Source organism: Plectropomus leopardus, chromosome 2 (genome assembly GCF_008729295.1).
Source record: "Plectropomus leopardus isolate mb chromosome 2, YSFRI_Pleo_2.0, whole genome shotgun sequence".
In the NCBI taxonomy this organism is placed as follows: Eukaryota; Metazoa; Chordata; class Actinopteri; order Perciformes; family Serranidae; genus Plectropomus; species Plectropomus leopardus.
Window position 1 is genome coordinate 30,088,631 of NC_056464.1, and position 24,047 is coordinate 30,112,677.

Below are 24,047 nucleotides of genomic sequence, written 5' to 3' on the forward strand. Positions count from 1 at the left end.
GAGAGAAGCAGAGAGCTCCACCATCGGTCGCATCAAAAGTGTGTAATTCAGTTCATGCAGATTTTTTTTGTGGGTCTGATCAAGCTTTCCAAAAAAAGCAATTCTGGGAATTGTAGGAAATCACTAACTGAAGCAAAAGTTGATGAAGCGAGGTGATTGAACGCCGAAGTAAAAGGTTAGTTACAATGCAATAATCGCAAAATCTACATGAGTTAACAGTTTCATAACAATTTTCCCGTAATGATGCCACATTACTGACAATATTTGTGCTGTAGTATTTTGCGTACACAGTGCTCACACAAATACACAGCAGGATGTTGCTTAAGTCTTGAAAGCATGTAAAAAGTCTGGGAACTGTGTAGTTCTGCACTGTGGAGTTACACCGTTAAAGTATTTTTCTGTGTCCAGGATTTTTTGGGTGGGCCTAAAAGCCTCCTTGATGACGCACAGGAGCCACATAATCCCTCCCCCACTCTATACGAACATTGCAAACTCGCCGCTCACACACAGGGGATGAACAGAACAACACTAATACAAGATATAACTATGAGCTCTAACATTAGAAGTAATCTTAATGTAGTTTCAGGTTTCAGCTCCTCCGGTGGACTTCCCCCAAGCATCTCAGAGCAGAGAATATGTTTTTCTCTCACGGTTTTGAAACCTTACTTTGAATACCTGGAGATTTTTAGTAATGTGAAACACAAGTTTCTGTGGTGTGACAGACTTATTACACATTTATATTTGCTTTACCCAGACTCTAAATTGGATTTTATAAATATTAGACACAAAACCATTAAATATTTTAGAATATTAAATATTTTAGGTCTTAATTGCCACAAATCTCTTAGTATTTAACCTTTCTATATATTTAAATTTGTTTTTGTCAAAATGAACCCACCTCTTCTGCTTGAATTTCCATATTTTTGATGTTACAGAGCTTAAAACATTTTTACCTTAAACTTGCCCTTAAATGCTGGCAAAACTCAGTACTACCTACCTTTACCTTTACCTTTACCTTTACCTTTACCTTTACCTTTATTACCTCAAAGGCTGGAATAAGAAAAGATGATTTGTCCTAAAATAAGTCTTACATTTTCTTGGAAAGGTCCTAAGATGCATTCAGTTTAAATGCCGGATACCTGTAGACATCCTGGCATAGATACAACCCTCACTGTACAAAACATAGAGGCATGCACTGACGAAGAGCCTTTCTCATGAGGTGTTTTGGTATGACCATATGACAGGTGTTTGAAGCAGAGCTGTACAGACTGTTCTTATCTTACCACTCGATGTATGTCACTGATGGAAGTGGGACACGCTGTGAGTACCACTACAGTTATCTGAGAAGGGAAACGGGGGAAAATGATATTTCTTGAGCAGTAGAAAAACTCTTAATCCAAATCCTCTTTATATAAGCAGCACACATGATGCAGAACAGAGAAACTGCAACTGATTCACCTTATAGTTTGAGGTTTTTTTTTACACTCTGTCTGCTCATAACGATCTCCCCTCATTTTCAATGTACTCTGTTCATTTACTGTCGCCTCTCCCACCTGTCTTTTCCTCTCATCAAGTTAGATGTTTGGTTAAAGCTGTGGAGGATCTGTGTGACGAGGAGGCAGGTCCATGCTGCTTTTCTTCAACATCCATCCCAGCTTTCGGTGTCTGTCGACGATACATGAGCCCCTGCTGCCACGTTAACATGCAAATGCTTTAATTTGCACTGTAAAATGTTAGTGCAGGGCCCCGTCACCCGCAGGCGCTTCCAGTGACTAACAGCTCTCCGTGTTGTTCTTCTGCCCTCCTCAGTGTCTGCAGCCCCCATGTGGCTCCTGCTGCTCTTGTCATTGTTGGATATTGATATTTTGAATACTGTTGTTGTCCATGTGGTGCTTGTCTGCTCTGACCCATTTTGATAGCAGCCCATTCTCGCCCCCTCCATGTCCCTCTGCTGTGCCGTTGTGTCTGAATGCATGGGCTTGCATGCATTACACATGAAGGGGTGACTCTGGCTGACCTTACTGAGAAGAAGAAAGGAAGGTTTGGGTGGTTCAGCCAGTCGTCCGACACTCATGGTAAATCCTGTGGTTTCCCTCCAGTCTTCTCTTGCTCTTGTGTGTGTGTGTGTGTGTGTGTGTGTGTGTGTGTGTGCGTGCGTGCGTGCGTGCGTGCGTGCGTGCGTGCGTGCGTGCGTGCGTGCGTGCGTGCGTGCGTGCGTGCGTGCGTGATGCTCATATTAGTCAGTGCTCAATAATCAGACCTGAACTGTTAGGAGTTGTTGCTTTTTAAGAGCTTAGTTAACTTCATTGGCATTACATTACAACTATTTGTTATCAGGAACGTTCCAAAAACAGCCGAGTCGCCAGACGAAAATATTGGCATTGTACATTTCAGCAACAATGAGAAAATGATGGTGAAAATGGCAAGACACCTGCCAAGCTGCATACCACTGCAGATCCCTACATTTGATAATACGGTTGATAAAGCCGGTGAGAACACAGCAATCTCTAACGGGTGTTTTTTAGCAATTGATTGCTGTCTTTCTAGCAGCTCGTTAGGCCCGAAAAGTGAGATTCTGCTGCTTCTACAGCTGGGATAATGGCACAAAAAGTGGTTGTTGTTTGTTTTGTTTTTTATTTACCAAGATTACCAATTTTCCTGCTGTGATTGTGGTCACAAAATGGATAACTTAAAGCCAAATATAATCTATTTCTATCTATACCCAGTGGTGCAAGAAGTATTCAGATCCTTTACTTAAGTAGTGAAAATATTCTCTTCCAAGTAAATCATTATATAATAATAATATAATAATAAGTAATGATTGCAAAGACAACCATACGTGCTGTTAGCTTTTGATCCAAGTTGTTCCATCAAAACATCTATCAGTGAGGAACCATTGATCTGTTCTTCACAAAAACTTAAATTAATCAAGCAGGTAAGCAGCAGTAGTCCTAAAATCCCATTAAGACGCATCCTAAGTGACGGCTGAGTGAGTCTGTGTGTGTGTTGATGTGCAGCCTAATGTAATACCTCATCACTTTGTGCTTTACTATTGTGTTAAACCCGTCGTGTCTGAGCATCACAGCCTTTTTCAGCTTTTGTTCTCTCCTTTTTTCCTCTCAGTTTTGTTCTCTTTTGAAAGGTCTCTAAATTAAAAAAAGCCCATATTTTACTCATTAAATGAGTCTGATGTGGAGTAGAAATACGGCTGCGTTTGATAGCAGGCACGCCCCGTTTCCCTGTCATGTCCCATTTCAAAAGCAGCGGCTCAGTATGAATATAGGAAACAGGGCTAAACCCAGATCACTACTCCAGCAGTCAGCACTATTTTCAGAGCTGAGAGCTGTCCGACCACTCAGGAATCAAAGCCAACACGTCTACATAAGCTAAGCAGCGGCACACACACCACGCTCCCTCATACGAGTTAAAGCACTGAGACGTTTTCGCACAGTTAATCATCATCTGTCTGCGCAGAAAGTCTTTCCGCAGCGCTGGCAGTACTTTGAGTGTAGCATTTCAGAGACAGCTTTAAGAGCTCTGTCCTCTTCGGCCTGCTCCCCTCTTCCCCTCTGCTCCCTCATTGTCTGCATCAGTCAGCCCTCGCAGAGCAGCTGTCCACTCGCCTGTCCCATGTCAGCTCCCTTTCAGCACTTGGTAAATGATACTAATGATGACAGTGATGCACAGCCACAGCGCTTAGCTCCTTCCTCTCTGTGAGGTCAAAAGTTTTGGAGCTGCAACGATATGAAAAATACAATAATTGTTTTATTTTTTTTTAAATTACTATCAAATAACCGTGATGCATTTAGTTTTTTAAGTATAACACTTTTTAAATTTGCTGATTTGTACTGTATGTTTCTTTCTGTCAGAAAAGCGTGATGTGAGGAAAGCAGCTCCTGTTTTATTTCTTTTAATACTTCCTCCCCTGGGATGCACTGCACTGTGTCTATCTGTGAAGATTCCTCTGCCACTGTGAAGCACGTATCTGTATTTTCTTTTTAAATGTCTGCTTTATTTGCTGCTGCAGCGAGCGTGCCAGCCAGCGAAACAGAATCTGTGAACACCGAGAATCAAAACGGGGAGGATGAAAAGACACCATGCTGTGGACCTCTGTGGTGAGAACTTCGCACAACAAACTTTTTCAAAAGCAAGACCACAGTTGTTGCTTTGAATTATAATATATCAGATTCCTGTCCCCTCTGGTTAACCGTGGCTACAGAGATTTAAAAAAACATCAGTCCCTCATGTTAAAAAGGAAAATGTTCAAAAGAAAAACTGACTTAATGTTTATATTATCTTCCTACCTTGTAATATTGTTGACTTTAACACAAAGACACTTTATATGTTTTCAATAAACCCAACTAACCCATCAATGTTCAAAATACTGCAACAACCTGCATTTATAAACTTTGACAAATTGTTCTCTCTTTCAGTCAAAAAATTTCAAAGTCAAAGTTCAGGTCAGTATCTGTGTGTGTGTGTGTGTGTGCGTGCGTGCGTGCGTGCGTGCGTGCGTGCGTGCGTGTGTCTGCATGCTGCATGTAGCGGGTACTATAGGGGTTTGTTCACAGCATTTGATTATACAGATTTTTATTTGTAAGTGCTTGGCTTTCATTTTACTGTATTTTAATGAGACTTTACTGTGGGATGATAAATCAACAGACTTTAGAAAGTCAGCATGTACCATAAGGTATTTTTAGAGAATAGTCTTACGCAGTATTTTTCAGCTCATTTACTGTACAGTATGACTTGCAAAAAATATATCGACGCAGTTCCCCTGTGGCTCTTCCCCCTCACTCCTCTGCATTCTTGTTATTAGTGGAAACAAACTCCTTAAAAAACACTGAGGTGATGTGTTTATTCTGTTGTTTAGAAACTGTTCTAATGTGATCAGATCCTTTATTCTTATAAATGAATTCTTTAGCAAAGTCATGCGAGTATCATTCTTCGTTCTGACGTTACTTTCTCCTCCTGCAGTCGGCGCTGGCGCCGCTGGAACAGGTTCTGTCGCAGGAAGTGCCGGTTGGCAGTGAAATCGGTGCCTTTCTATTGGCTGGTCATCATCCTGGTGTTTCTCAACACTCTCACCATATCATCAGAGCATTACAACCAGCCTATGTGGCTGACACAAGTGCAGGGTATGAACATCACTGCAGTACACATCATGTCTTATTTAATTAGTCCAAATTAGTATATTAATAGTATACTGAACAAGGAAGGGACAGAAACTTTTATCTTAGTGAGAAGGCGTGGTTGACCCTGTTACTAGGTATAATGCATTATTTTAACAGATATGATTGGTTGTCACAGATAGGCCTCTTTGTGAGCCTGCAAAGTGTAGATACCCAGTGAAAATGAAATGAACTGTGTCACAATATAAGATTAAGAAAGTGCTGATTGTGTTATCTCACTGCTTCATTTTTCCAGCTGCAAATATTTTAATATTGTTAAGCCGGCAGAATGTGCTTTTAGAAAAAAGGAGAAACTTTTGATCCATGTTGTTATTACCTTATTTGTCTATTTTGTTTAGTTAGTTCTAAGATATCTTGCATTTCAATGAAACTAGGCAGAGATTTCAACAATGAGCTGAGGAGGACCTACATTTATAATGGGGGTGATGTCTTTTGAGGAGTGTGCTCTGTTGCCTGTGACCATCGTAACTTTTGATATTTTTGGTAGTTTAATTGGCTAATTGGGCAAAAAAGAGGAGTGCCTGTGCTCCTGCAGTGTGCCCGTTTGTCATAACAATAATAATTTTGACAATAATTCTAATAATAATAATAAGAAGAAGAATTTAAGGTGAATATTTATATATATATATATATATATATACGTGTGTGTATATATATATATATATATACGTGTGTGTATGTATGCATGTATATATAGATATATTAAATTTGATAAAAAATCTGATAAATTACCATGAATATTTGTTTTGTGCAGCTATTATATTTTGTGCAGCCATGCCAGAGGGTGTTTTAATGGTAGAAAATGTTTTGCTGCGTAATTCATTGGTAGAAAAAACTACATCCTAATCCATGACCCTAAAACCCTGCGTCTCTCTCTCATTTATTGCTTTATTTTTTTTTTATTTCTTATATTTTGTTTGTTTTTGTTTTTTCCCCAGATGTGGCCAACAAGGTGCTGCTCGCCCTGTTCACGTGTGAAATGTTGGTGAAGATGTACAGTCTCGGGCTACAGGCCTATTTTGTGTCATTGTTCAACCGTTTTGACTGCTTTGTGGTGTGTGGAGGAATCACTGAAACCATTCTAGTCGAGCTGGAAATCATGTCCCCTCTCGGTATCTCTGTGTTCCGCTGCGTCCGCCTGCTGAGGATCTTCAAGGTCACGCGGTACGACTTCCATCATGCTGTGGTTGTTCGTGTGTGTCTAGTGTATGCGTGGTGTTCAGTTTGTCACGGTCTCTCCTCCTTTCCGCTGCTCCACCTTGCTTTACAGTCACTGGCAGTCTCTGAGTAACCTGGTGGCGTCTCTGCTCAACTCCATGAAGTCCATCGCTTCCCTGCTGCTGCTGCTCTTCCTCTTCATCATCATCTTCTCCCTGCTGGGTATGCAGGTGTTTGGTGGAAAGTTCAACTTTGATGAGACCCAGACCAAGAGGAGTACCTTCGACAACTTCCCCCAAGCCCTTCTCACTGTGTTTCAGGTAATTACTGGTCAGATTATGACACACCTGCTCACCACAGTCACTCCCATCTGAACAGCAAACTATGAGCGTCTGTCCATCTATGCATTTGGTGAAAAATGCATGCACATAAAAATATGAAAAAGCTGTTGTACAATTGTACACGCAAACAGTTATAGAAATAATTATGGTAAGAGGTTTCACGGACTGTCGAAGTCTAAAGAGAAGAGTGATAGAGCTATGCCAGATAGTGCTGGTGCAGAAATTCCACGAAGTTTGAGGTCATTGACAAATAGTGTCACTATTACATAGTTTGTCCACCAGAGAGCACCAACAAGTTGATTGTTCATTGTCAAATGTACCGCTGAGTACAGTGGATTGAACCCCTTTTGAAATATTTGTCAGCGAAGTACCCCTTTACACATTTGATTAAAAATAAGATTACTGAATACAAAATGTGGTTAATCAAGCCTACATTTGCCTTTTTGTTACTTTTTTGTTTTATTATTTTAAAATGTGCATGATATTTTTAAATACTTGAATGTGGCACTCAGACATTTAAGTTTTGGAATATATTGAATATTGTAATTTTTTTAACCTGGTCCTTGAAAATAAGTACTTGAATAAAATTTGGAGAACTAGAAGATAAATTATTTCATGAAATATTTTAAAAAAAAATTGTTTCCCATTAAAAAAAAAGCAAAAAACAAAATCTTTTGGCCATATCTCAGCATGGACATGCATCCCCTTTTTCTCTGCACAGTCTTAGTAGCCCTAACAGGTTTATTGTGGCCTCTCTTTGGGGACGGGGGGTTGTGAAATGTTGTAAACTATAATTGCTGCTTGATACTGTTGATGCATCTCCCACAAAATAAATATGATACCGTTTTTAGATCCTGACCGGAGAAGACTGGAACGCTGTTATGTATGATGGGATCATGGCGTATGGAGGCCCTTCCTCTTCTGGGATGATCGTGTGCTTTTACTTCATCATCCTCTTCATCTGTGGAAACTGTATCCTGACATACACTCATACAAACGCACTTAACCAACATTCACCATTTGATGTGTGCATAAGATATAATCTTCTACAGAGAGAGTTTTCCTTTACCAAACACTTTGCTCAGATATTCTCCTGAATGTCTTCTTGGCTATCGCTGTGGACAACTTGGCAGATGCAGAGTCTCTCAACACGGACGAAGGAGACAAGAAAGGGTGACAGCAGGATGTCTTAAACTGTCTCTCTGTGACAAATATCATGCTCAAGCTCTGTCGTTCATAACAATATCTGTGTTCGTTTCAGGGACAAAAAGGACGATGACAAAGATGAGAAGGTATCTTTACTTTCTGAATCATGCAGCAAACTTATCGTCACAGTTTGAGGAGTTAAACGTACTGACACACTTTTCAAACTTTCCTTTTGTGTGTAAGGACGAAGAAGAGGACAATGATGACACTGCGGCGGAGGAGGAGGATCCAGAAGTTCCATCGGGGCCTCGGCCGGTCATCTCTGAGCTGGTGAAGAAGGAGAAGATCACACCAATCCCAGAGGGAAGCGCCTTCTTCATCTTCAGCACCACAAACCCGTACGAACTCTCGCACAGACACATAAAAACTAGCATGCCCATATCACACTTTCAAATTCAAATGGCTTTATTAGCATGAACAAAAATGTTATTGCCAAAGCAGTTCACAAAACAAAACAAAACAAAACAAAAATTCATTACGTACAGTCATTCATTACATACACATATTAAATTTACAGGTCAATCTATCTCTCTCTATGTATCTATATCTATTCTTCTATCTACACACACACACACACACACACAGATAAATAGATAGATAGATAGAAATAATATATTAATTCAAAATCAGTAATAGAATAAGTCAAGTAAGAGTAATACATTAAAAAGCTGAGTGCAAACTTTGAGGAGTGTGAATTTTAATGTGTATTTTATTGTGTATTTCAGTGTACTCTATTGTATTATCTTTTTTGACTTTTGGACAGTGTCTTTGAATATGTGAAAAGCGCTCTATAAATAACATGTATTATTATTATTATTAGTAGCAGTAGTAGTATAGGAGATGAACTCCAGCTGTGATGTGTTGTTGATTCTCTGGCTGCGTTGTATTTCCTTTGTTCTCCAGGGTTCGTGTGTTTTGCCACAAACTTATCAACCACCACATATTCACCAACCTCATCTTGGTGTTCATCATGCTCAGCTCCGTCTCACTCGCTGCTGAGGATCCCATCCGAAACTTCTCAGCTCGCAATATTGTAAGTCCACAAACCTTCGACAGAATTGTGTTTATTGATTTTAACAGGCTTTATAGCAAAGACAAGCAGGTGAAGTGACATCATAAATATATCAGTTTCCTGGCTGTGATTTTAGATCAGCATTTTGAGATGCAGTCGTCATAATTCATTAACCACACTGGTGGTTTTGCATGTTTTAGCTCATTTATTATAACTTGCATACACTACAATAATTTTACCATTACAAAGGAAACACCACGTGAGTTAATGCTGGGAATGTGCGCCATTAGTCGACTAGTTGTTTAAACATTGCTTCCTTTGCTAATCAGCACCAGGAATACTCGTCGATTAAACTTATTATTTAAATAATTACCTATGCCATTGTGTTTACCCAATGAGAAGGCTGTTGTAATAATCAGATATGTTTCCTGAAGATTTATTTTCCTAAAGAATATTTTTTTGGGTAAATGTTACTTTTTTAACTTTTATTTACTGAGTTGCTGCTGTGTTTTGTAGGATAATTTTCAATATTCGTAATGCACACTGCAAGGTGCCGCACATTTCAGTGGCATTTAAAATATAGTTCAAAAATCTAATTAACAATTTCAAATCGGTTTTATGATGTACACAATATTTTTTTGGACAGTGTCTAATTTTATACATTAAATTGTGCATAATTTTGACTGTTTTCTTAGTGTCTTTTTAGTCTAGTTAAAGATAAAACTTGTGTTAAAGCAGCAGGGAAATTAGTCATTAAAAATATTCTAAGTTTATTTATTTCTTTCTTTTGAGGCAGCAGTCCTGCTTTTGTTTCAGTAATGCAATTAGAGCTCTTTGATATGCAGGACAAAAGCAACTTAATGAGATTTGTTCTTAACAGCACTATTATTTTAGGAGGATTTAAAGCATTTTTCATAATAAGTGAAGCAACAAACAAAGGATGCATTTGTCTTATTTTCAGAAAGGTATCATCAGAAAAAAAAGTATTATTTAATCGACATGAAAGAGACATTTATCTATTTTGTCTGTGAGTCAGAACTCATCTGCCCATAAATCAAAGATTTTGTCATTTCTCTGCAGAGAGGCTCGAGCTGCACTCATTGGGCCTCCTTTACGCTGCAGAGAGGGCAAAACGGAGGAAAGAGAAATACGAGAAACAGATTTTCCTTGTACATCTTCGTCATTTATCTTGTCCTTGACAACACATTTCAAAAAGATGACTCAAAGTTTATTTTCCAAAACAGTACATACAGTGTAATTGCCAGGAAAAAGACAGGATAAATGTTTGAAAATATGGGCTATCCAAATTTAATGCCGACATCTTGCAACCCTGCACATGCTGGTCTATTCCAAATTTCATGATTTAGAGGTTTAGGTGCTCAACAGCAATCTTTTAAATCCAAGAGACTAACATTATCTTTTTGACATTGTTGTTTGTCTCTTGTAATTGTTTTAACAACAACATGGTTTATGAATGCAATGCAGCTCACACATCACAGATGTCAGAATGTCCTTAAATGCACCACAGAGGAGGACTTTTACAAATGTCGCCTGTGTAAACTCACAGAGGACGCATTTTGTACAAAAAAGGCTGTGGCTCCACTTGTCTTTTCAATCTGACTCTTGTGATCCGACGCGCCAGATCGGGACTCGGCTGTGTCCGCATACATGTGTCCAAACTTGTCATTCAGTGTGACTTGCCTGATCAGTTGATGATCGATTATGTTTCCACGCAGGTGTATTACTTGCTCCTTGTCCATGAACAGTGAGTACAAAACGTGTGTTTTCTGTTTAAAAAGTACAGTCGTAGTAAGAAAGTGAGTACTCAGTATCCATCTTTTAAGTGTCTCCAGTAGGATATGGTCTTGAGTGCACTGCTAACAGGTAGGCCAAGTGCTTTGTTTAAATTATGTGGCAAAGGTGCATATTTAACAGATTCATTGTGGACATTATGAATATTGAGATTATACAGATCTTCCAAGTCAAAAACTGGTAATAACTGGATTACAGAAAACCTAGTGCAAGAGAGAGAATTCCTCTTTTCTTTATATTTTATTTGTTTTGTAGCAATAGAAAGGCCCTTTACCAGATGTGCTTTGTTGAGGAGAGAGCAGCAGAGGCGAGTGATTAACGCAGCTAGTGGTGCACAGTGGTGTTGGACCACAGGGGGATACGACGGTGGGCCTCAGCTGTGCTCCAGCCCTGCTCTTCCCTTTGCTCCCTTTCGCAAGAGAGACTCCCATGTTCCTATGTTGGATAACTTGTCTGGATTGTGCATTTATGCTGTCCACACCTCAGTGAGATCCTAGCTCAAGTGGGGGGTTTCCAATAGTGCTTTTGGACGCACTAAGTCAAATCATGCAGTGCAGAACATCTCCGCAGTAGGCCCAAAAGTAGGCCCGACCGCCTTCAAGTGCGTAGTGTGACATCTTGCCGACCACAGCCAACCCCTAAAGACCCCCCTTCAACCCATAAACTTCTCTTACCGGCCTGCTGTGTAATGGACAGTGGTGAAAGACATATTCAGATCCTTTACTTAAAGAAAAATACGAATACCAACCTGGGAAAATACTATGCTGTGAGTAAAAGTCATGCATTGAAAATAATACTTAAGTAAAAGTAAGCAGGTATTATCAGAAAAATGTACTTAAAGTATTAAAAGTAAAAATACCCAATGCAGATAAATCTTTAAAATAAAAACATCCAAAACACTTAAAATTATGCTAAAAATGTTTTTACAAAAGCACCTTAAAAAACTCCAAATTTTCAAAAAAAGAAGGAAATATCCAAAAAAGTCAAAATAAAAAAAAAAAAAAAAACACCTACAAACTTCAAAATATAAAAAAAGAAAAAAACACCCCCAAATTCAAAATGACTGCTCTCATCAGTTAAAGACACACCTTGAAGTAGGTAGCCTTGTTGTTATGGAGATACAAATCCATGCTGGGCAGACCAAGTCAAGTCAACTCAGCACATTAGTGTGAGGAAACGGTAAATGTGAGCCAGGCCACTTCAGCATGTGATCTGGATGACTGGATCACTATGCAAAATCTCAGAGCATACAGACCTGACAGTTAACACATCCTGGCATGATCAGATGACAAAAGTCGCATTGAAAAGATCAGTTTAACTCAATGTTGTTTCACAGTGATGTACTTTATGTTAAGCAAGCGTTGGGTTTCTGAAATCCAGGAATTTAAATGAACCTCCCTTGTTCCCTTAAAGGTCTGAATTTACGGTAATCTTTAGCTGACAATAATGTTAAAGATATGCAATTTATATTTTATAAGCTAAAACAGGCAAAAACACTGGTACAGTCCTGCACTATGATCACTGATGTTACTATGGTTATTTATGATGACGATAATAATAATATTCACTTCGCACATTATGATCTAGTCACTGGATATTTTTTTGCGAGTAATGAATGTACTGTGTGCCTAACAAACTCTTTCCAGAAAATGCTTCAAATGTTTGTTTTTTTCCATTTATCTTGTTCACATACACTGTATGAAGCTGCACGATGACCTGTCTTTGTTAAACATGTACGTTGCTTTTTGCAGATACTTGGTTACTTTGACTATGCTTTCACGGCTATCTTTACTGTTGAGATCGTATTGAAGGTAAATGCCATGTGTCCCCTGTCCGTGCTGTGACTAACCACACCCCAATAACACTCCAAACGTCTCGTTGCCTTCCAGGTCCTAGGCTATGCAGATTATGTCTTCACTAGTATGTTTACATTTGAGATCATATTGAAGGTAACCCCTTAAATGACAACGAGAGCCTTGCTGCATTCTCTCCTTGTGTGTCACCTGCCACTCAGTACAACCTGGCTTGTTTGTTTCCTTTCTCTTATTTACTTTTTTCTTCACGGCACCTCTTTTAAAAAAAAACAAATTTTGGAGTTGTTACTCTGCACACATTTACACAAACACAAGATTTGTTCAAAACACACTAATGAAAGAACTCATGTTGGGGGAAGGAAACATCACATCTACATTACATTACATACTCACATGGGTGTCACGTCATTCGGGCAGTCATCGGCTGAGATGATTTTGATGATGCAGATATGTAAAACATGATGCAACCCCTTTGTGCGATGCAACACATTTTTAATGGGCTGTTCAGACATCGTTAAGGCGTTGGCTGAAGTTGAGTTTGAGGTCATCTTCGGGGAAGTGTTCGAAGTCAACTCCAGTCAAAGCTGACTCCATGCCTCTCGTACTGACTGCTCTTCAGATTACCCATAAAAGAGGGGGCACAACCAACCATGTTCCTGCCGAGCATGGTTCAGTCTGCTTTCCCTGACTGAGTGCATAGAAATGTGGAGTCGCAGCCATTTGGGCAAAAAAAATGGCCAAGTCCATCGCTGTCTTATTTCAAATTCTCCAGTGCTCCCAGTTAGCGTTGTCCTTTCTCCGTCTCTCTGCAAGGCTCCACATTTACATGCACTCGGAAAATTAATCCTTTACTTTTATTATTTGACGAGGAGTTTTTTTGGCTGGTTTTTCTTCTATGCCTGCTGAACTCTGAAGTTTTAATTGGGAGCTGCTTCCCCTTTTTCTGAACTATTAAAGAACATAACGGAATGTGCTTTAAGACGACGGTCCACATGAATGTGACAGTAAGGCCATTTCTACTTTCCAATCACTATAACTAGAGCTCTTGCGGGTGGTAAATATCCCTGACGGCATGGCAACAAAATGCATGTTTTATTGCCTCATCCCATAGTGGATTGTGAAATGAATGACTTACTACTACATTCATGTAGTTAAGGGCTGTGGGGGTGGCGACGGTAGATCTAGCCTCCTGTTTCACTGCTCTGAGCTCGCCACCCCGAATCAGAGTGATCTAAAAGAGTGTGGAGACGTGTGCGTGTGTGCAAGGTGGAGGGTGATGTATGTGAGCATACAGATTTTTTTAACATGTTTGTACTGTTTGTTTGTGTGTCTACGTCCTATAAAGTGTAACTCTGTGTTTGTGTGTGTTTTAGTGTGTGCTGGATGAAATATGTGTTTTTTTCTTCGTCATTTGCTCCTCTAACTTCCTCTGTCGTGTCCTCAGATGACCACATACGGAGCCTTTCTCCATAAAGGGGCATTCTGTAGGAATTACTTCAACCTCCTGGACCTGTTGGTGGTGGGAGTTTCTCTGGTCTCCTTTGGCATTCAGTAAGTACGAACAAACACTGACACATTCACCTCCTGATTGTTGCACAATTCTTTGCCACAGGAGCAATGGTGTTTGCATTCTATACACTTATATAAAAACATGAAAATTTAGCAAATGACCTACTTAAGGGATCAAAAACTGAGTGTAGATGTTTTAATGGATGCAAGAGAGACATGATGAAGTGGAAAAGGAGACTAACAACCCCAGCACCTCTTTTTCCAACATAGATGATCTGCTAAGTGCCTTATGGCCATGCTCATTTTTGGTTTAATAATTATGGAGCTCTGTACCAGTGGTTCATAACTGGTGGGTCGCAGTCCAGCTGTGATAAACGGTATCCCTTTAGCGTTTTTTTTTATTGTTCTTTAAAAATCACCCAAAATTTTAGAGAATCTTTTTTTAGAGTTAACGAAAATCTGCAAAAAAAAATTTAAATCACCCCGGAAAAAATTTCATAGAAAAAAAAATCAAAAGTTTTTTAAAGAAAGAAAATAGATGGATGTTTTTCAAAATTACCCAAAGTTTTAAAACAGAAAAAAGTTGCTAATTTCTTTTAAAGAAATTATGCCATTGAAAGCATGTTTTCTGTTTTCTACTTTTTCTATGTTTTTTGTTTTCTACGGCTTTCAACGTTAAAGTAGCTAAGCCTGTCCTGATATCAGCGGCCTCTGCTATTTGAGTGCAGTGCAGAACAGCAGCTGCTAGGGGGAAACACACAGATACTCACATGCACGCTCAGCCAGACCATCCACCACAACAGTGAATACAGAATCTTTGAGTACAACAAACACAGAGAACTTGACTTCATTATCTGCGCAGGACTCCATTACTCCAATTTATCTCTACATTGCAAATACCAGTTTACCTCTACAGTACTGTTCTGAATTATATATATATAAAACCTTTAACAGCTCACTTTGTTCCCTCGGTCGCTGTTCCCTCTATCTCTTTCATTCTCTTGTGCCTTCAGCTCCTTTGCACACACTATATTTCTGTCTCTTTTTTTTTAGATTAGTCAGAAAGCTGTCAACACAACTTTGATTGTTTTCAGTGAACATTACAAGAAATGTCCCACTCTTGTCCCAGTATTGATTCCAGTGTCCCCCGGTTTCCTTATTGAGTGAATAAAGTTGTAAACAAGTTGTAAATTCCTGAAATGGTTCCTTGGCTTCTGAAAAAGGTTTCTTCAGTGAAACTGAGATATAAGCATAGATCCTACGGTCATGGAATTTCCTGGAAAAAATCATTGAAATTCACAATCATGTTTTCCAGGACTGGAAAACTCATGGAATAAGTATAAATAATTTAAAGCTTTGGGAAAGTCATTACATATTTTTACTTTTTGTAACCTGATTAAACTGGAAGGATTTTTTAAAATGGGAAGAAGGCAATAAGTAAATTTTATGATCAAAACAAAATAACCCCCAAATTTCCAACAAATCAGAAAAATCTCCCTTGTTCCTTGTACCATGTAAAAGTACATGACAGTTACCTGAAGATAAGCCAAAAAAAAGGAAAATTAAAAAAAGATAACAAACCAGAAAATGACCTGGGAAAAAAATGCCTAAAACGCAGAATTCTGTAACATAATTTTAAATAAATATTTATAATTACAAATATAATTTTCTCATCATTTTTGTCTAGCTTTTTTATATTACTTTTCTAAATCTACTAAATTCTTGCCAGTTTTGGAACATTTCTTGTCAAGTTGCTCATTGCCTTTCTTGCGTGTTAAATTAAACCACTTTGCTCAGCACTTAAAACACCTGTGGACAGCATCTGAACGCAGCTCAAGAAAGCTGATGACGATCTAGGTTTGAAAGGAATAAAAATCAGTGAAAGTTTTGGAAAAGTCAAAACTTTTGGGTTTTTTTTTGTTCAATTACATTTTAGTATTTGTCCCAGAGGGCAATTTATGTTAGAGCAAGTGTAAAAATGTAATCAAAAACACATAAAGCACCAACAATATGACACAGTTGTCATTAATCTCTGCACAGGGTGACTTGAACCTGTGCACATTCAAGCTCCACAAGAGCAGATAATAAGTGTCCAACAAAACTCCACTGGGCCTGTAATAAATCAGTGAGCATTAGCTATGATAACATCACTGAATGCCTTAAACCATTTACATTGTAGTACACAACACTATTAAATATACAACGCCATCAGGTCATGACAGTCACGATAATGCAGCATCAGAACCGGCGCCATGAGGGCCGATAATGCAGCATAGCGCAGAAGTGCAGTATGTTCTGTTCCTGTCACTCTCACATCAACATCTTCATCATCATCATCAATACCACAATTACAACTACAAGTAAAATATGTACTGTTACTGTAACCCCATGCTTTGTGTAATGAATTTGTTACAGTAATCTTCCATGGATAATCTTCCATGTAATGTAACATAATGGAAAATTTTCTCGATGTAACGTAGCTATAATGACCGTTGATGGGTGACGTTTATTTTACTGGCACGTTCCTTCCCTCCCTTCATGCAGCTAGCTGAAATTATGTTTGAATCTGAAATATGAATAACGCCAGGCGAGCAAGTCAGGAAAAAAAACCCATCATGGAATAGTTTTGAAATCTTGTCCATGAACACATGTGGGAACCCTGTCTTTGTCATCATGCTGAAATATCCTGACTTTAAACTGACGCTGCATCCATTTGCTTTCATTGATCAGGTCCTCGGCCATCTCAGTGGTGAAGATTCTCAGGGTCCTGCGTGTTCTTCGACCCCTGAGGGCCATCAACCGAGCCAAGGGCCTAAAGGTCAGACCTCATCACAAAGTCACCTGGCAGTTTGTCCGCAACAATAATAACCATGACGAGTATAGATGCCACAATCTGTGAACGTGTTTTTGTCTCTGTGTTACAGCACGTGGTGCAGTGTGTGTTTGTGGCCATCAGAACTATCGGTAACATCATGATCGTCACCACTCTGCTCCAGTTCATGTTCGCCTGCATAGGGGTGCAGCTATTTAAGGTCAGCGGCACTGAGGTTAAGAAGAAATCATTGGGCCTCATGCAGGAAACTATACACCAACAAATTTCCTCTTATTTTTGTTCGTATCCAGGATTTGTTCGTATTTTGTTAGTATCTATTGTTTTTTGGAATTGATCTTAGATAAGAGAACATGTCATTTTTACAGGCCACTAATTGTTGCCCAATGGAAGAAAAAAAAATAAGTTTTACTTGTGAGGAACATTTAAAAATGTATGAATATCATTAGATTTAGAGAATGTTTCAGAGTAATTACAATGACTGTTTTTTTAATTACATTTCAGGACTAAAGAAATACTACTATACTTGCTCAGTTGATCCCAGTTACTGTAATTTTAGTTACTGTGCATCCCTTAAGTACAAATCTGAGGAACTTTACTTTACTTGATTATTTTAATCTCATGGCACTTTTCACTTCTCCTCCACTACACTTTAGAGGGAAATGATATACTTTTTACTCCACTACTTGAATTAGATAACTACTTTACCAATTATGTTTTTTGCACACACAAAAAAATTGGTAACTGTTTTTACATCATGCAAATCATTTTTCATGCAAAAAAAAAAAAATCATGGTTCCAGATTCTTATATATACTACATGTATGAAGTCTTGCTGCTTTTCCTTTTAATTATTTTGATTTATTTTATTAAAATCCTTTTGCATGCATACTTTCACTTTTAATACTTTAATAATAACTTTCCCTGAAATCACATTTACTTAAAGTGTATTTAAATAGTGATTAGAGGGCGTTACCTGTGCTAATAGGTGACTATTTTCAGGGATTCATCATTGAGCACACCTGGGAAACATCATATTTGGATGGTTAAGAGCGTTTGGTGCATCTGGAGTTGATTTCTCTTATGTTTTGTCTTACCAGAAATTTGAGAAAGTGTTGCTGCATGAGGCCCAGGGTTTTATTTGGGGCCAGAAATATTGAGTTAATTCTTTTAAAATATGTATCATTAGAGTGAAAACATTATATTTTCCTCCACAGGGAAAGTTCTATCGCTGCACAGATGAAGCCAAGTCCAGCCCAGAAGAGTGCAAGTTAGTTTCATTAATCTTGCACCTTTACAGTTAATTATCTGCAATTATCACCATAGTTTCAGCCTTAACCTCCACACAACGTGTTATTTTCTCACAGGGGCACATTCATCCTGTATAAGGACGGAGATGTGAACCAGCCGACCATCCACAAACGACTGTGGCACAATAGCGACTTTAACTTTGACAACGTCCTCATGGCTATGATGGCTCTGTTCACTGTGTCCACGTTTGAAGGCTGGCCTGCGTAAGAATCACACTTTTTAATCTCAAAAACTCTAAAAACAAGAGAAGTCACATCTCAGTCTTATTAACAAAACTGGATCACGTGCTCTCTGTCTGTTTTTGTCTCTCCTCAGTTTACTCTACAAGGCAATCGACTCCAACAGAGAGAACCTGGGTCCCATTTACAACTACCGCGTGGAGATTTCCATCTTCTTCATCATCTACATCATCATCATCGCTTTCTTCATGATGAACATCTTTGTAGGTTTTGTGATCGTCACATTTCAGGAACAAGGAGAGAAAGAGTACAAAAACTGTGAATGTGTGTGTGTGTGTGTGTGTGTGTGTGTGTGTGTGTGTGTGTGTGTGTGTGTGTGTGTGTGTGTGTGTGTGTGTGATGTCATGCCCCTAAAGACTAATAACCAGTTAATCAATAATAAGTTAATATAGGCCCTGGTTGCATGTTTGTTCCATTTATGATTTTGCATAATTTCCTTGCAACATATGGTGGTGAAGAGAACAATTTCATCCATGAGAAAAAAATGAGTGCTTAAAAAAAGGACTTGAAAGTTTGTGAATTTGATTTGTAGCCCTCTGCACGAACCCTGTCTGTACTGATTTTAATTTACTCCACAGAAAAGCTAATAGACTTTATTGGGTCTCTTGTGAGAATCCTATAACTCATTATCACTGTTACATTGCGTCCTAAACTGACCATTAAAACCACTTCTGTATGTTTTTTTGTGCAGCGTCAGTGTGTGGAGTACGCTCTTAAGGCACGTCCGCTAAGGAGGTACATCCCTAAAAACCCATACCAGTACAAGTTCTGGTATGTGGTGAACTCCACGGGGTTTGAGTACATCATGTTTGTGCTCATCATGCTCAACACGCTCTGCCTGGCTGTGCAGGTGAGAAGTCGCAATGTATTTATGCTGCTGAAACCAACCAGCTCTGTGACAAAAAATAAAATAAAATCTGTTGAAAAGACTGAGATCACACTTGATGGCAAGAATTGTTCAGTAGCTGGATTGAAAAGTTAATATATTTACAGGTTAAAATTATTTTGTATGTGTCAGTGTTTATTTAGGTCCAAGCAGAAGTTGAGAAAGTTTGTTATCAGTAGGCATTTAATAATTCTTCTGAATGTTCAGATATGTTGGGTGATCAATATAAATCAATTTATACAAGTTTTATGAAATCTTAAATTTGTCTGTATATGTATTATATTTGTTTTTGTACCAAACATATTTTCATCAATATATCTGAATTAATCTCTGAAATGTTCTCAGTATCCTAACTGCCATAATTATTTTTAGTAGTGAATTTTTTTTTGCCAGGTATTATGTGTACAATTTTAAAATGTTTGATTTTGGCTCCCTCCAGTGGTATTACCATGAAAGACACTGTGGTAGACATGAATGCAAGCACACTCAGGGACAATTTGATAAATGGACTGAAGTAAAGCATATATGATCAGTTTTCACCCAAATAGTTTAATTGTTCCTCCAACATAACACTTAATCCTTCATATAATTTGAAAGATACTGTAATCACATACATTTAGGGCCTTTAAAGGTAGTCTTCCGAAAAGAAAAGTTTGGATATTTTAAGTGGGGTTGTGTAGAGTACTTATTTATAGTCAGTGTAATACCTGCAGAAGATGTCAGGCGGCATCAGTTTGGAGAAGCAGACAGGAAAACTGCCACTGAAGCTACGTAATGTACTACTGTGAGGGCAGCAGCAAAGCGTGTTTTAGTCACCTGAAGCAACCAATATAAATCTCATTCTCATCATTTTTTAACCAGTGTCTTGAATAGAATAATAGCAGTTTCCCCTTTTTCAGTTCTTTTAACCATCCCTCTTTATCTCCTCTCTGCAGCACTACGGCCAGTCGGCGCTCTTTAACTACGTAATGGACATCCTTAATATGGTCTTCACTGCTGTCTTCACTGTGGAAATGGTTCTTAAACTCATCGCTTTCAAACCCAGGGTGAGTCACTACATGCAAACATCTTCAATCACAACCACTTACATCTGACTTTCAGCTGCAGAGCAAATAAAAGTGTTTCCCAAAATGTTGAAGTAATGCTTAAATCAATGGTTCCCAGCTGGTCCAGCCACTGGGTCCACATTTCTCCTAAGTCATTTGTTCAAGGTCTGCATATAGGAGAAGGGACCACATATCCAATTTATTTGACAATGATACCATGGGGGCTTAAAAAACAATGAAATAAAACATATTGCAAGAAAAAAGTGCAAGTATTTAGTTTCTAGCATCCGCACGGATTTTGTAGGAATTTTTTTTTTTTTTAAAGAAAACATGCAGTGGGTTTGGAAGGCATGATTTCTTTTAATTTTTTTCTTTTCTAAGAAAATATGCCTCCCAGACTGCAGGCCAGCCGAAATAGAAATTTACAAAATGACACCAGTTATCACAGCCAGAAACTTTAAAAACAGAAATTATCGTTGGATTTTCAAATTTCCCACTGTCTTTAAACATATCATGTGGGATGAACACTTCATGCATTTCTCCAAGTCACTTAGGGAGGCTCAAGGAAAAATATTTGTAGCTTTTGGGAGGGTCAGAAAAAAACTTTACAAACTGTACTGTACTGTACAAACTTGACATTGCGATCCATTTAGAATGGCCCAGCGACCCACTTTTGGACCACATCCCACCAGTTGGTAACCACTGACTTAAATGTTAAAAAGTGGAGCAGCGTACATGAACATGTGAAAACTGTTGAGTCATTGAATGTTTTTCTCATTTTCCCTTAAACTGCCCGGCCACCAGCTCTGTGTTGAGAAGAAGGACAGGATGCTAGTAAGAGTCAGAGTGTGGGGTGCAGTGCCGACTTTCCTTTTAGATAAAATAGCACTCGCTGTCTGTCAAGTTCATGGCAGCAGTGCTTCTGCATGTAATATTCATATCAACATCAGTCTGGTGCAGATCTAGTACTTTGCAGCTCAGCCACACTCTATAGAAATCAGTGCACTGTAATCGTAGCCAGCAGATGCTCCTGTGTGTTTTAATCACCAGAATATACATTTCAGTGTAAGAGTAAACACTTTTTGTTTGTGCTGATCTCACATCCTATTTGCCCACCACTCGCTCCACCTCACTCAGGGCTATTTTGGGGATGCCTGGAATGTGTTCGACGCCCTGGTTGTGATTGGCAGCATAGTAGACATAGTTCTCAGTGAGATTGATGTAAGTAAAGATGAGTTACAACGAGCTCCGCTGCTCTCTGACCTCTCTCTGTTCGGGCCGCCTCGGCTCACACTGCAGGTTTCCACGGCAGGACTGTGATTTCTGGCTTTTTATCTGACCACTCTTAATACTTAATATCTCCTCTTTTTTCTCTCTTTTTGTCCTCCCATGACCCTGCCATCTTATTACACCCACTCCTCTGATCATCTGTCTGATCCTGTTTCCCTCTCCTCTTCTCTTCTCTGTCTTTCTCTGTCTTTCCCATCTTTACCCTTACATGTAACGCCCATGCATTAACAGCACTATTTCGCTGATGCTTGGAACACATTTGATGCCTTAATTGTTGTTGGTAGCGTCGTCGATATTGCTATCACTGAAGTTAATGTAAGTACTACTTTCTTCTGCCTTTCAAGTTGAACTGAAGCCTTGCAGGAAAGCCATATGGCAACTGCTGTTCTCAAACTTTAGTGCCATCGTTCCCAACTTTTTTTGTATTTAGGACCTTGAAAATGAAGCAATTTCAATGAAGAGATCAATCAAGAGAGCAAATCAATCAATGAGTTTTAAGGTCCTAGGTAATAACCAAATGTAACAGAAAACATTTTTGTATTTTTTTTAATCACCTCACTTTGTTTGGGAACGTCTACTCTAGTGTGTCAGTTGTAGCCGTCACTTTAAAATAAGAATTTCCATATTTATTGTGATACTTAGCACGCTAAAACTTTGCATTTTGGATCATTTTTCATGCATAGTTGTTAAAGAGCCATTGGTTTATTCTGAAAAGCTTCAGTTTGACCTTCATTTATGTCCTGTTGTTGTTAGTGTTACATTGACAGAACTCTGAGTTAATCAAACAGTCTGTCCTGTTTGAAATTGCGTCTGCCAAATGTTTAATCGTCAATGTGTTGCTCTGCTGTTTGTTGCAGGAATCATAACAAAATGTCTGAACTTTCTGATTTTTAACCCTCGGACACAGCTGTGAAAATACTGGTCAAAAACAGGAGTCCGTCACATTTCTGTGTGAACTGAGGCCTGTGTTTGGTTCAGAGCAGGATGATTTATGATGTGGTTGTCTAATTCTTACTCTTGTTCGTTTTGTTTCCATAGAAACTTGTAGAGGCAAGTATGGCAATGAACAAAAATGTTGTGTGTGTGTAACCTGTTGTTTATAACAACTTTATCTTCGGGACCCCTTTACAGTGGATTAAAGACAAAATTGAACGTTCTATTGACTCAGATAAAAAATAGATATTTGTATTTTTTATAGAGCAGAAGATTTAATTTTAATTCAAAGCGTATTTCAGTATTGATCAATGTCAGTCACATTGAAAATTCATGTCACGGCTCAATAAAATAGTGGGTGACTACTTCTTTACATTACTCAACTGCAAAATACTTTTCTCTTTATGGCTTGGCTTTTAACAAAAACACCCCCCAAAAAGACTCAGTATCTGTGACCTACTTTGTTGTTCTTGCTCTGAGTTGATACAAAAGTTAAAAGCAACCCAATCACCAGAAAAAATGTCTGCATTGAACATTTCTGCAAACCACATTACTGTTGCATGTATGTGGATATGTAAAAATGTCACGTTTCAACAACACTATGGTTAACGTGTGGTTATGTTATACGCAAAACACGCTTGGTTATAATTTGGAAAAGATCATGTTTTGGCTTAGAATACCCTGCATGGGTAGCAAAATCCCAGCAGGATAAGCAGTCTTGTTTCTGTAAAAAAACAACCACTTTTCAGGTCATTATACTTGCTGGAAAAGCAGTAATGTCTCTTAAAAAAAAACAAACTGCTTTTTGTGCCTAAAAAGCTGCTGAAAAAACAGTGATGGGTCGCTTCCAAAAACCCCATTGGGTGCCAGAAAAGCCATTGGGAACACAGCAATGACTCATTAACTCACAAAAATGTTTTTTTGTTTTGTTTTTTTGGGTTTTTTTTATCTGTAGTGGTCTGCAGCGTGGCAGACGTCTCGCTTATAAAGAACCCCAGTAATGAGTCCTAAATCCTGTAAATGAATAAGCATGCATATCCTGTTCCCTTGTGTCAAAGTCAATGTTTTTTTTTTTAATGAGTACTTGGTTAGAAAGCTTAAATAAGGTCTGTGGTTAACACAAGCCTAAGACATTTTAACGTTTTGTTCTACTTCATAAAATACGTCAGTAATGACCCCACTACATTTTTATGTGTCTTACAAAAGACGGTTGCTAACAAGTGGCTAAATAAGAGTACAGAACATCATCACGCCAAACTGCGCCAAACACGGCCTTACAGCCTCGTAACCGTAGCGATGCGATGGAAGTGTTGTTCTTTTAAGCCTAGCAGTAGCTTGTTACTTCTGGTGATTGCATTTAGGCTTCAGAAATCCTGAAAAAGGTGTTTATTTGTGAAGATTAACTTCTGAACAAAACGTTTAAGTATCATAATTGTTTACCACGGAGCTTTGTTTCTGCAATTAGCCAA

At 38.6% G+C, this 24,047-nt stretch overlaps 1 protein-coding gene across 1 annotated transcript in view; it reads left to right on the top strand.

Annotated features, from left to right (window-relative positions):
• The window catches only part of cacna1da (calcium channel, voltage-dependent, L type, alpha 1D subunit, a), an 89,536-nt gene that overhangs the window by 41,850 nt on the left and 23,639 nt on the right, over positions 1-24,047 (top strand). The window contains exons 10-30 of the mRNA XM_042508265.1: positions 2,001-2,075; positions 4,028-4,115; positions 4,434-4,460; positions 4,978-5,138; positions 6,131-6,356; positions 6,463-6,670; positions 7,543-7,663; positions 7,777-7,864; positions 7,953-7,983; positions 8,081-8,235; positions 8,801-8,930; positions 12,473-12,532; positions 13,980-14,086; positions 16,775-16,862; positions 16,969-17,076; positions 18,091-18,143; positions 18,241-18,387; positions 18,500-18,701; positions 19,115-19,273; positions 20,245-20,355; positions 21,877-21,960. Of these exons, the coding sequence (XP_042364199.1) occupies positions 2,001-2,075; positions 4,028-4,115; positions 4,434-4,460; positions 4,978-5,138; positions 6,131-6,356; positions 6,463-6,670; positions 7,543-7,663; positions 7,777-7,864; positions 7,953-7,983; positions 8,081-8,235; positions 8,801-8,930; positions 12,473-12,532; positions 13,980-14,086; positions 16,775-16,862; positions 16,969-17,076; positions 18,091-18,143; positions 18,241-18,387; positions 18,500-18,701; positions 19,115-19,273; positions 20,245-20,355; positions 21,877-21,960 (2,429 nt within the window). The remainder of the gene's footprint in view (positions 1-2,000; positions 2,076-4,027; positions 4,116-4,433; positions 4,461-4,977; positions 5,139-6,130; positions 6,357-6,462; positions 6,671-7,542; positions 7,664-7,776; positions 7,865-7,952; positions 7,984-8,080; positions 8,236-8,800; positions 8,931-12,472; positions 12,533-13,979; positions 14,087-16,774; positions 16,863-16,968; positions 17,077-18,090; positions 18,144-18,240; positions 18,388-18,499; positions 18,702-19,114; positions 19,274-20,244; positions 20,356-21,876; positions 21,961-24,047) is intronic.